This window comes from Perca flavescens, chromosome 19 (genome assembly GCF_004354835.1).
Source record: "Perca flavescens isolate YP-PL-M2 chromosome 19, PFLA_1.0, whole genome shotgun sequence".
NCBI classification, from domain to species: domain Eukaryota; kingdom Metazoa; phylum Chordata; class Actinopteri; order Perciformes; family Percidae; genus Perca; species Perca flavescens.
The window spans coordinates 479,106-493,028 of record NC_041349.1 but is presented as its reverse complement, the minus strand read 5'-3'; the positions used below and the strand labels follow the sequence as shown (position 1 = coordinate 493,028).

Below are 13,923 nucleotides of genomic sequence, written 5' to 3'. Positions count from 1 at the left end.
AACATCTGCAGACGCTAAAAAGAGAAATTAAAACAGAATCCTCCTTGTTTTCTGCTGCACCTGCAATAAATGAAATGCAGAGCAGAAAATAATCTGTCAAGAAAAGTTCATATGCAGCTAACAAGCCTTTAAGATCTGAGGGATACAAGCCCGTCTCAGTAAAACTATTCAATATAAAATAAAGAAATAATCAAAGGAAACTTGCAAGGAGGATATCTGAAGCCAAGCTTTACGACTATAAAAATCAACTATAAACAACTACTAACTGACAAATGATCAATACTTTTAACGTCAAATTAATTCACAATTCCCACAAAGATACTAATTAAACTGATAAATATGTATACATAGATAAATACTCTGGATGTACTGTCTCGCATTTAAATAATAAGTTAATATTTACAGGTTTCATCAATGTACTTTACACTACACACTGACCTGAGGGATACAAGCCCAGTCTGACTTGTTTCTGCAGTGATGGAAGCTTTTTGGCTGCAATGTTACCTTGGATACTATAACCTAGTAACTTATTACTTATGAAATAGAACTATAAAAATATGAAAAATACTGTATGTACACATTACAACTACCAAATAAAAGTAAAAATACTATCAAAATAAATTAGAACTCAAATTGTGTTTTTAAAGTAAGATGCAAAAGGCGCATATGTTACACATGTTAGACATTTAAAGACTATTGTTTATTTGTGTTTCCTTGTTGTTGTTCTTAAACCTGTCATGTAGAAAATAATTCAATAAAATGTTCAGTTCACAACTCGTCTGTCAGAAAAATCTAACTGTTGCTGAGTTCCTACATGAGTATTTATCATCCAGGGCTTTATTAAAGAGCATATCCTGAACCTGAACATCCGTCAGACTCTCTGAGTAACCTCCAGCTTTATCAACACAGATTAGAATCTAGGAACACTGCTCATTAACTTCCTCCACGTGTGCTCAGACACAACCACGTTACCTCTAACAAGGTACTCCTTTTCTATTGTTAATTTTTATATGAAGTATATAAATATATACAGAGGGGAAAGTGGGATTTGGCAGACAGGGTAGTACTACTACCTTAATAGAGTCTATCCACTAGACAGCACTCAAAGCAAACTCACTTTTACAGCTACAGAAGTTCACCTGTTACTCTCATTATTTCCTTCTTCCAAAACAGCCTGGAGTTGAGTTTTCTTTAAAACTAAATTATGACTTGTCTGATAACTGCATGCCAAATTATTCAGAGCACATAAGGTCAAAAGCCTCCTAAGTTGACACGTTGCAAAGGCTATTGTTAACCCTGCCCTCTTCCTCACCTTCGTGGCAAAAATGTACACGCACACGGTTTTAAATGGAGTTCGACACAGTCAGGCCACATAAAAACACACCATAAAAAATTCACTTCCAAATTCACTCTTACGCACATTTGAGTGATGACAATTTGCTCCAAATAATTGGTTACTGCATTTTATGTAATTCTACAGTCGTTTACAATGATAGTATTGTACTGTAATGTATTTCTGATCATTTGTTGAAAAACAATCATAACATGCAAAAAAAAACAATAACACTGCAATTTACATCAGCAATTAAACTGATTAAATCCTGCTTTATTTGTTGTTTGATCACTATTTATAGGGCCAAAATGCAGTGGTAGAATATAAGGAATTACAAATACTTTGTTACTGTACTTAAGTACATCTGTACTTTACTTAAGTAGACTCAATAGTGCATAGCCTACTTTTGACTTTTACTTTGTTACTTTTGCAGCAATTATCTATACTTTCTACTCCACTACATTTCTACAATGTTCCGTTTCTGATCAGTTTTTCCCCCTGCCAAAACGTCTTCCTGACATCACATGTTTGTCTCACCAGTGAAGTTTAGTTGCCATAGATACTGTATATATGCAGCACTGCCGATCCAAGCCGGCCCGGTGCTCCAGAGCCCGGCTGCAGTGCCGCTGACCCTCGGTAATACAGCCTCCGGTAAAAGTGAAAATGTTTGTTTTTTATTATTCCTGTTTTTAAATCATAGTTGCCATCTATTTCTCTCCACAGCGTCGTTTACTCCCTCGCCAGGCTGCGTGAGAATCGTTCATATCGTATTTATATGGCTGGACCTCTTCACATCTCCCCATTTTCGCTGTTTAAAAGCAACCGCATTCTGATTCTAACAACACATTTCCGTTTTATGCTGGTTAGGATAGGAACTTCTTTTAAAAGCCAAACCTTGTTTGTGGTAGTGGACACCTTATACTTTTACTAAAGTAAATATATCTGTTATTATTTGTACTTTTACTTGAGATTCAGTATTTCCTCCACCGCGACTCCGACAACCATCTCTAACGTCTCCCGCTTCCCAGGAGGTGCACAGGAAGTGTCATGTCCTTATATGGGTATTTGCAGGGCGTTATTTTAAGATGTCTGATCATGTCTCATGTGTTTGAAATTTCAGGAAGATCTACAAAATGTGTCATTTTAATTTGTTTTACCAGTAGGCCACCATGCCATGTCTCCTATCTATTCTCTGTCTCTCTCTCCTTCTCCCTCTCTCGCTCTTTCTCTTTCTCTTTCTTTGTGTGTGTGTGTGTGTGTGTGTGTGTGTTGAGATCATGTGGGTAGCTAAGCCATTCACGTTTGATTTTGCATGGCTTAGCTACCCACATGATCTCAACACAAACACACACACACACGGTGATGAATTTGATCTCTAATTGTTGTAATTTTATCATTAAAGAAGCTCATGAAGTCATCACTACTCAGAGCTAGAGGAATAGATGGCTCAGTAGAGCTGTGACTATCTGTCAGCCTGGCTACAGTGCTGAAAAGAAACCTTGGGTTGTTCTTGTTTTCTTCTATTAATGATGAGTAATAGTCTGATCTGGCCTTTCTTAGGGCCTTCCTATAGGTTTTCAGACATTCTTGCCAATCGAAACGGGATTCTTCCACTTTGGTGGAGCGCCACTTACTTTCGATGTTTCGCGAGATTTGTTTTAATTTGCGAGTTTGGGAGTTATACCAAGGAGCTAATTTCCTTTGCTTCATCATCTTCTTTTTCAGGGGAGCAACAGAGTCTAAGGTCGTCCGTAGGCAAGTCGTAGCACCGTCTACAAATGTATCAATTTGAGGGACTGAGGTTAACATAGAGGTCCTCTGTTATGTTAAGGCATGACATAGACTGGAATGCTGTTGGAATATCTTCTTTAAATTTAGCTATAGCACTGTCAGATAGGCATCTGGTGTAGAAGCTTTTATCTAATTTAATATAGTCAGGTAGTAAGAATTCGAAAGTAATTAAAGAATGATCTGATAATACCGAATTCTGCGGAAATATTATTAAATCCTCAATTTCAAAACCATATACCAGCACAAGGTCGAGGGTGTTGTTAAAACAGTGCGTCGCCTTGTGCACACTCTGACTGAAACCGATTGAATCCAGTAATGAGTTGAAAGCAGTAGTAAGGCTATTGCTGTCAATGTCTACATGGTTATTAAAATCACCTACAATAAGTACTTGGTCTGATTTAAGGACTAAACATGATAAAAACTCTGAGAATTCAGATAAAAATTCAGAATACGGACCTGGAGCCCTGTAAATAACAACAAATATAAATGGCTGTAATGTTTTCCATTTTGGATGTTGAAGATTAAGAACAAGACTTTCAAAGGAGTTATAATTTAGTTTGGGTTTAGGAGTAATTAACAGGCTTTTATCAAAGATGGCTGCAACTCCCCCTCCTCGGCCTGAGCCTCTAGGAATTTGAGTATTAATATGACTGGGAGGAGTGGCTAGGGTTAGGGGGGTTAGGGGGGTAGGGGGGTTAGGGATAAAAAAATGAAGTCTCGGTGCCGAAGGGTTAGGGTTAGGAGTTAAATACAAAGAGGCCCGTCGCCGAAGGCGGCGGGTCTCTGATTGCACTTGCTTCAAGTGAGGGCTGGTCTCCACCCACCCCACCCCCCAGGGAAGGGGGGGCACTTGGCACAAAAGTGCATCAAACTAATCCCTATTGGTTAGGGTTAGGACTAAAGAGACTAGGGTTATAAAATCCAATTTAGGGGTCCAGATTAAAGGTTAGAAACCCCGGTTGTGGTTAGGGATCCCATTAGAGGTCTTGGTTAAGGTTAGGACCTTTGGTCAGGGTTTGGGAGCCCAATAAAGGGTCCTAATCTAAGATTAGGGGCCCGGGTTAAGGTCAGGCACCAGGTCTGTGACTTTAGGATTAGGCACCAGAGCAGGGAGAGGTTAAGTTTAGGGTTGAAATTGTCTAGGTCAGGGGATAGACTCGACTATTTTTCGTTGAGGCCCTTAGGGACCAGTGTCCATAATTTAGAGATCCAATTCCGCTCGGTTTTTACGCCTGACCTGTACCGTCCAACTAGGATTCGCCTCTAAAATCGTCGCCCCCTTAAACTCTGCCACTCGTGCTCAATAAAATGGCTCACCAGAGGATTATTTATATTCCTATGGTTGACAACATTGTATCTATGCTGTGTAAAGCGTGTTAACAATGTGTTCCCAGTTTCCCCGACATATTGTAAAGTACATTTAACACACCTGATTAAGTAAACACAATTTCTGGTGTGCACATTAGTGCCTGTCTGAGTCCTGAAGACTTCTTTTGTTGTGTTGTTTTGAACTGTCCTATACTGTCTGTAGAAACTGTCCAACTTTTTGGATTTGGGCTGGTTCAAAGGCCGTAATTTGGACCTGACCAAAAAATCTCTTAGGTTTTTGTTCTTTCTGTATGCGGCAATAAGCCGATGGTCCTTTAAGTTATTTCCCCTGAGCGATTAAAATTATCCTTGAGTTTTCGGACAAATGCGACATTAGCCTCTGAATATGTAACAACAATTGCCAGGGTGGCGCCAACGCAGATAGGTTTGACCTCCTTAAACGTCTTAAGGGTACCCGTAGGGAGACTGGACGTATATCCTCTGCTTCGCAAAGCTGTAAAAAGGATTTTGACTGCAGCTTTAAAGTCAGTTTGTTGTGTACAGATCCTGTCAAACCTCAACAACTGGGACTTCACTAGGCCCGCAAAAGTGTGGCGGGGATGGTAACTGGACCTGTACAGAAGCGAGTGACTGTCAGTTTCTTTGAAAAACACTTTTATGTCCAACTGAAGTGTTTCTGTGAACTGTGGACCTTTAAATGTTGTTGTATCCAGAAAGTCAATCGTGTTTGGGCTCAATGTTGCAGTTAAGGAAATGGAGTCACTAAATTGATTTAATTTGTCCAAAAACTCATAGAATTCTGCCTCGGAGTGAGTCCAGACCCCCCATATGTCGTCCAAAAATCTAAAATAATGGAGGGGCTGGAGAGGGCAGGAAGCCAGAGCTCCCTCCTCCCAGCGACATAAAAATGTTTGCATACGCAGGGGCGTAAACACGCCCCATCGCAGTGCCGCGGACCTGTAAGTAGTGATGGTCGTCGAACTCGAAATCGTTCCTGGTTAAGCTGAGCTCGAGCAGCTGAAGGAGCTCTTTATCGGGCCTTTTAACATTTGGATGTTTTGGAAGGTTTCTTTAACCGCCGCCAAGCCGTCTGGAGTGCTGATGTTGGTATACAGCGCCTCAACATCCATCGAGAAAAGGAAGGCCGAGGCGGGAATCTTCAAGGCCTTAACCGTTTCCACAAAATGATACGTGTCTTTTATATAAGCTTTATGTAAAATCGACAGCGGGTTCAGATAGTAGTCGATAAATCGGGCAGTGTGGTAAGTTTCACTACTGCAATCTGAGACTATTGGTCTCCCTGGAGGGACTTTAAAGGGCACGGACCATTTCTCACCTGCTTTATGGATTTTTGGGAGGAGGTAAAATCTTGAGCTCTGGGCTCCTTATCGCTCAGGAGGAAATTCTTCTGCTTGGTGTTAATGAACTTTTTGGCATGTAAAGTGTTCACAATCTTGTCAACCATAGGAATAGTTTGTTTAAAGATGGGTCCATCTAGTTTCTTATAATAATAAGTGTTATTTAGCTGCCTAAAACCCTCTTGGAGGTAATCCTCCCTGTCCAATATGACCACAGCGCTTCCCTTGTCCGCTGGTTTAATCACCAGATTATTATTAGAGCTAAGTTGGTCAAGAGCTTCTAATTCATAGCGTGACAAGTTAGATTTAGTCCAACCGACTCTATAGTCATTTTGGAGAGCAGTCATGTCGAGTTGGATTAAATGGGAAACCTCTGAAGGAAGATGGGCTAAGGCAGGAGACCAATTAGACTTTGGTAAAAAAGGTAGCTGTATCGAATCTCTTCTGTCCTGGTAATACACAGCTAACTTAAGATGTCTATGATAGCTCTGTAAATCAGCCCTAAGAATATCCCTCACCTCTTTGTTGGTTTGCCTCTGGATGGACGGGAGTTAAATACAAAGAGGCCCGTCGCCGAAGGCGGCGGGTCTCTGATTGCACTCGCTTCAAGTGAGGGCTGGTCTCCACCCACCCCACCCCCCCAGGGGAAGGGGGCACTTGGCACAAAAGTGCATCAAACTAATCCCTATTGGTTAGGGTTAGGACTAAAGAGACTAGGGTTATAAAATCCAATTTAGGGGTCCAGATTAAAGGTTAGAAACCCCGGTTGTGGTTAGGGATCCCATTAGAGGTCTTGGTTAAGGTTAGGACCTTTGGTCAGGGTTTGGGAGCCCAATAAAGGGTCCTAATCTAAGATTAGGGGCCCGGGTTAAGGTCAGGCACCAGGTCTGTGACTTTAGGATTAGGCACCAGAGCAGGGAGAGGTTAAGTTTAGGGTTGAAATTGTCTAGGTCAGGGGATAGACTCGACTATTTTTCGTTGAGGCCCTTAGGGACCAGTGTCCATAATTTAGAGATCCAATTCCGTTCGGTTTTACGTCTGACCTGTACCGTCCAACTAGGATTCGCCTCTAAAATCGTCGCCCTTAAACTCTGCCACTGTGCTCAATAAAATGGCTCACCAGAGGATTATTTATAGTCCTATGGTTGACAACATTGTATCTATGCTGTGTAAAGCGTGTTAACAATGTGTTCCCAGTTTCCCCGACATATTGTAAAGTACATTTAACACACCTGATTAAGTAAACACAATTTCTGGTGTGCACATTAGTGCCTGTCTGAGTCCTGAAGACTTCTTTTGTTGTGTTGTTTTGAACTGTCCTATACTGTCTGTAGAAACTGTCCAACTTTTTGGATTTGGGCTGGTTCAAAGGCCGTAATTTGGACCTGACCAAAAAAATCTCTTAGGTTTTTGTTCTTTCTGTATGCGGCAATAAGCCGATGGTCCTTTAAGAGTTATTTCCCCTGAGCGATTAAAATTATCCTTGAGTTTTCGGACAAATGCGACATTAGCCTCTGAATATGTAACAACAATTGCCAGGGTGGCGTCAACGCAGATAGGTTTGACCTCCTTAAACGTCTTAAGGGTACCCCGTAGGAGACTGGACGTGTATCCTCTGCTTCGCAAAGCTGTAAAAAGGATTTTGACTGCAGCTTTAAAGTCAGTTTGTTGTGTACAGATCCTGTCAAACCTCAACAACTGGGACTTCACTAGGCCCGCAAAAAAGTGTGGCGGGGATGGTAACTGGACCTGTACAGAAGCGAGTGACTGTCAGTTTCTTTGAAAAACACTTTTATGTCCAACTGAAGTGTTTCTGTGAACTGTGGACCTTTAAATGTTGTTGTATCCAGAAAGTCAATCGTGTTTGGGCTCAATGTTGCAGTTAAGGAAATGGAGTCACTAAATTGATTTAATTTGTCCAAAAACTCATAGAATTCTGCCTCGGAGTGAGTCCAGACCCCCCATATGTCGTCCAAAAATCTAAAATAATGGAGGGGCTGGAGAGGGCAGGAAGCCAGAGCTCCCTCCTCCCAGCGCGACATAAAAATGTTTGCATACGCAGGGGCGTAAACACGCCCCATCGCAGTGCCGCGGACCTGTAAGTAGTGATGGTCGTCGAACTCGAAATCGTTCCTGGTTAAGCTGAGCTCGAGCAGCTGAAGGAGCTCTTTATCGGGCCTTTTAACATTTGGATGTTTTTGGAAGGTTTCTTTAACCGCCGCCAAGCCGTCTGGAGTGCTGATGTTGGTATACAGCGCCTCAACATCCATCGAGAAAAGGAAGGCCGGCGGGGAATCTTCAAGGCCTTAACCGTTTCCACAAAATGATACGTGTCTTTTATATAAGCTTTATGTAAAATCGACAGCGGGTTCAGATAGTAGTCGATAAATCGGGCAGTGTGGTAAGTTTCACTACTGCAATCTGAGACTATTGGTCTCCCTGGAGGGACTTTAAAAGGCACGGACCATTTCTCACCTGCTTTATGGATTTTTGGGAGGAGGTAAAATCTTGAGCTCTGGGCTCCTTATCGCTCAGGAGGAAATTCTTCTGCTTGGTGTTAATGAACTTTTGGCATGTAAAGTGTTCACAATCTTGTCAACCATAGGAATAGTTTGTTTAAAGATGGGTCCATCTAGTTTCTTATAATAATAAGTGTTATTTAGCTGCCTAAAACCCTCTTGGAGGTAATCCTCCCTGTCCAATATGACCACAGCGCTTCCCTTGTCCGCTGGTTTAATCACCAGATTATTATTAGAGCTAAGTTGGTCAAGAGCTTCTAATTCATAGCGTGACAAGTTAGATTTAGTCCAACCGACTCTATAGTCATTTTGGAGAGCAGTCATGTCGAGTTGGATTAAATGGGAAACCTCTGAAGGAAGATGGGCTAAGGCAGGAGACCAATTAGACTTTGGTAAAAAAGGTAGCTGTATCGAATCTCTTCTGTCCTGGTAATACACAGCTAACTTGAGATGTCTATGATAGCTCTGTAAATCAGCCCTAAGAATATCCCTCACCTCTTTGTTGGTTTGCCTCTGGATGGACGGGACAAAGGTCAGGCCTCTGTCCAACAGAGAAGTCTGTGCTGCTGTTAAAACAAAAGACTTAGAGAGGTTAACAATAGTTTTTAAACCCACAGCCTTTATGGCCTTCACTGGGTTAGGGCGTTTAAACAAGACAACCAATGTTGGAACATGTGTTGTGCAGTAGAGTCAGTCCAATGGATCTTGTCTGCTCTGGTGATGAAAAGTGTTCTCGATAGCTGAGGAATATGGTCAGGATATGTGACCAAACAGTCATTAATTTCCCGCAGCTGTTCCTGTTCCTGGACAGACAGCTGACGTGAAAAATTAATAATCGGGATCAAAATCCGTGCCTCAGGAAAAGCTTTAGAAGCCATCTGAACAGTTCTCTCAATACATGGAATGGTTACAGTTTCTGCATGTTTTTTCCTATCATTAATGCCAAATGAGAGAATGAGTTTCTCAACCTCGTGCGAGACAGGAGTGCGGGCCAATAGAGCTTCCGCGTGTTCAAATCTAGCTCCCGGATAGCTCTCAATCTGTATGTGTGTTTCTTTGTAAGGGGCAAAACGACTTAAATTTGAATCGCCCAAATAGACCCATTTTTTCCTAGCTATCAGAGACCACTCGTGTAGTTTATCATCAGAGCTCACATGCCTATAGGGTGAACAGAGTGTTTCAACAGTAGGTGGGTCAAAGGTCAGCCTAGTTTGAATGCGTGCAGTGTTGAGTGGCTTAAGGCTCATGGAGCGTGAGATACCTTCTGTGATGATCTGTCCACGAGAGGGCTGCACAGTAGCTCTACGTGGGGTCTCAACATCTGAGATCGTGATGCTGAGAGGGTCAAGGGCCTCCAAGCCCGGATCGGGAATCTCAGTGGCCACCACCTCACCAGTGGTAGAGCGTAGCACCTCGAGTCGAGCTCTCATGTTCCCCAGAACGTCAGCTTCAGTTAACCCATCGGTGTCGAGGTCAGGTTGCGGCTCAGCTTGTGCCGCGGGGCGGGTTGGTGAGGCGGGGGTGGGAGGGACAAAGGAGAAGGTGGAATCCTCAGAGGCATGGGGGGAGGTGGTGGTGGGGGGAGGAGCAGGAGAAGACTGAGCCAAAGGTCGAGGAGGGGGCCCCCCCAGCTCACCTTGTTCCTCCGGCCCTGCTGTTTCCCTCCGATGTCCTTGGTTTCCAGCATCGCGGTGCACATCTGCCGTCACTGTCACAGGTCCCGACGTCTGAGCAGGTCTCCCAACGTGGTTAAAAACCCTCGGGGCGCGTTGGGGAAGTTGTTGTGGAGCTGGAGTTTCCTCTGGATCCTCCACAATCACTTCATTCCAGTTCTGTTGTAGCCTCGTCCGAGTCGGCTGTGCGGCTCTGCCTCTTTCTCCCGTGGATTCGCCACTTCATTCTGGATTCCAGGTATGTTGAGTGTACGCAATCGGGTAGCAGGTCGTGTAGCGGGCTCAGGGCGAGCTGGCAGGGTCTCCAGGATTTTAGCATACACCGTATCGAGCGTGTCCTGTGACAATCTGCGTCTAAAATGGCTCTTGGCCCACGCTGCCGCTATGTCAAAGTTTGTTTGCCAATCATCTAGCTGTAACTGCACCAAGGATCGTAAGTTGACTTTGATAGACTCAACATAGTGTCTTTGTAGGATTAACAGAGTGGATTCTTGCCATATTTCTGCATTTTCCCTAATCAAAGCATCTGTCTCAGTCGTAGGATCCGCCGGTTTTATCGACCCGGCAATTAGCTTGGTGAGCTTAGCAATACCCTGCGGAGGGTCCTCGGCAGAGGCGTTAGAAAGATGATGTGCAGATTTAATAATCTTGTGAATGGTGCAGGTTACAACAGTGAAGTTAGGATCAGAATGGCGTTGCGCACCGCGCTGGGGCTGCTGTCTAGTATTTCTGTTATTATTTGCCCACCTTTGATTGTTGTAGTTGTTGCTCCGTTGGCGTGGCTGCTGTTGGCGTGGCTGCTGCTGGCCTCTCTGCCCGGACCTGCCACGGGATCGCGAGCCACTTTGCCAGCGGGCTCCGCCGTTATTGTTGTTGGATCGGCCGCGGCGATTATAACTATTATTCCGGCGTCCGTTTCTGCCTCTCCAGCCTCCGTTACCCTGCCAGTTATTATTAGCTCGGTAGCTGTTAGCTCGACGGTAGTCGGGGGCTCGTTGTTGGGGGCCGTTAGAGCCAGCAGGTGTCTGACGGGGGAGATCGTTGCGTCTAACCGGGGCACGTTGTGTCGGGCCGTTGTAGCCAGCGGGGGGCCGTTGTTGCGGTCCGTAGTAAACATCGGACCTGGCTACGTCCGCATAAGTAGCTTGGGGATGGACGTTGCTAACTTCGTCAGCATAGTGCTGCGTGGGTCCGTTATCGTAAAAGCTACGTTGGTAATCGTTAGCAGGCTTGCTAACGGGGTAGCGTTGGTTATAGGTTGAAGCATTAGCTGAATAGTTAGCTCTTTTAGCATTCACAAACACTGGTTCACTGCTATCTGGGTAGCTAGGCCGCTGATGACGTTCGAACGAGGGCCGACGGGGCTCGGGGTCCGGCCGTAATCTCTAGTAACTAGCCGACCTCTCCGATAACGCATCGTGTTCCAGGGAGGCTCTTCCTCGTAGTCATCCTCAAAGTAGTCCTCATAGAAATCCTCCATGTTGCAGCGGACCACAGGCAGTGAAGCAGGAGAAAAAAAAAAAGCGTTTAGCTCACTAAACTTAGCACAGCTAAAATAGTTGAAAAATCTTGTAGACGTGATGGTGTTGTTGTCAAATATGTTTATTGTAATTAAACAACAAACAGGCAACGACGCGCTTTAGCATTAAAGCCTTCTTCAGGTTGCAAAACAGACAACAATGTACAGAGTTTACATCCACAGTGTGTCAAGGCTACGCTAAAGGCGGGTAGATTGCCGTTACCTGAAGCGCCTTCCTGTATACGCCCGTGTTGTGTTCAAGGAAACCCGAATTGAACATCTTATACTTTTCTCTCCAAAAATCATCATTATACATACAGTAAAATAGGTAATTACAATAGAATATTCTGTGTGGATAAATCAACACACATACATATGTACACACCATCATGTAATGAAGAACAAAAACGCCTTTTTAAGCTGTAAAAATACATTATCAGTTCCTCATGAATTGCACTTAGCGAGAATGTAAAAACATGGCATGAACGTCTCACCAAAATGTCAGATATCATTAATGGCATGATGAAAAATCATGAATGAAACGTGAGAATCATGAATGAAACGTGAGACCCATCGTGGAACAATAAGCACTTGAATAATCCACGAAGCTGAAAAGTCCCACAAACAATGCACAAGCACTTCATCAGTCAAAAGAGTTGCATTTTTAACTTCTTTCAACATTTTTAACTCCCAGGAAAAACACACAAAAAAAACCACCCACAACAGTGGTGATATACTTTTTAAATATATTAATTAAAGTACTGCTAAAAATAGCTTTTAAATAGAAAAGAGAGTTCTATTTGTACGTTTCTTATGGGAGAAAAAAAAGGTTAAAAAAAGGCATAATATGTGTACAGTTTAATCATAAAGAGATTGCAAAAATATTCATATATGGAGAGAAAACACAGCAACAACAGGACGTAAAGGAGGAGGCCAACCTGTAGAAAATGATTATTCCTAAATTAAAAGGTTTTTTACCTGGACTTGCTCCACTGTGGAAAACATCATCAAAATACACCATCACGTAAACAATTAACTATTGACAGGAAGTCATATATTACAGTCTTTATTCAATGTCCTTTTAAAATAAAAAGGTGAAATAAGGTGTTCCCCAGTGAGGAAAAAATAGTTCTTTCAGATCAGGGACTGTCCATTCGATTCCAGCAAAAAGGAAGAAAAACTCAGGGGAACCAAAAAACACCTCAAAAGGAGGGATACAGTCCGAAAAAGGGTCTTCAGTATCAAACGTTCTCATGCTGGTGCGGTGAGAAATCTCACCCCAGCTTTGCAAACTAGTTGCTGCATTTTTAGTCCTGTGTTGTGTGTCCAAAGTCTCCGCAACAAGCTAGTGACCACACACAGTAGTTCAGTCTCTTGAATTAGTGTGGTAAAATAATAATCACCAATGTAAGGCAAGCTGGTCTTTAGTGGGTTCAGGCCTTCATTGAGTGTAGTTTGTGTTCTAAAACAAGGCTCCAATGACCCACCAGTGTGTTGCCTAGCAGTATGTCAGTCGTTATAAAACATAAAGGGTCTTAGTCTTATGTAATCACAAATGTATGTATGAGATCAAAAGTTCAGTCTAAAAATAGGTTCCAAAGAAAAGGTCAAAATCAAACAGACATAACCTCAGGTCAAAGGTCAGTCTGGATATGGCCCCTATCCCGTCCATCCAGAGGCATTCAGGACCTAAAAAGCTAATAAAATCAACCCAAAAGGGGATTCTTTGCACACATACATGTTTTGTAAAATCCTCAAGTTTTCCCAAATAAGGTTGTTAGAAAAATATTAGTAAAAAATACTCTGTATGGAGAACCACATTTAAGCAGGATGTGGAGAATAAGAGTAAAAGGAAGGGACGAGCAGATGAGTGGGCTCTATCAAGTGAACCTCCCCCAGGGAGGGAGGAGGGGTAGAGAGGCCCTCACAAGAGCACTGGCTGGATTAGGAGTTAAATACAAAGAGGCCCGTCGCCGGCGGCCGGGGTCTCTGATTGCACTCGCTTCAAGTGAGGGCTGGTCTCCACCCACCCCACCCCCCCAGGGGAAGGGGGCACTTGGCACAAAAGTGCATCAAACTAATCCCTATTGGTTAGGGTTAGGACTAAAGAGACTAGGGTTATAAAATCCAATTTAGGGGTCCAGATTAAAGGTTAGAAACCCCGGTTGTGGTTAGGGATCCCATTAGAGGTCTTGGTTAAGGTTAGGACCTTTGGTCAGGGTTTGGGAGCCCAATAAAGGGTCCTAATCTAAGATTAGGGGCCCGGGTTAAGGTCAGGCACCAGGTCTGTGACTTTAGGATTAGGCACCAGAGCAGGGAGAGGTTAAGTTTAGGGTTGAAATTGGGTTAGGGTTAGGGTTAGGGTTAGGGGTTAGGAATGATAAATTTATCACGATGAAAC

The 13,923-nt window shown here is 43.3% G+C and overlaps 1 protein-coding gene across 1 annotated transcript; it reads right to left on the bottom strand.

The window, feature by feature from the left end:
• Positions 1 to 8,342: 8,342 nt before the first annotated feature.
• LOC114546095 (uncharacterized) lies at positions 8,343 to 11,120 on the bottom strand. Its single transcript, XM_028564760.1, has 3 exons — positions 10,751 to 11,120; positions 9,592 to 10,038; positions 8,343 to 8,896 (listed from the first exon to the last, which is right to left on the bottom strand). Exons 1-3 carry the CDS (start codon positions 11,118 to 11,120, stop codon positions 8,343 to 8,345), a joined length of 1,371 nt encoding a protein of 456 aa, XP_028420561.1.
• Positions 11,121 to 13,923: the final 2,803 nt, after the last annotated feature.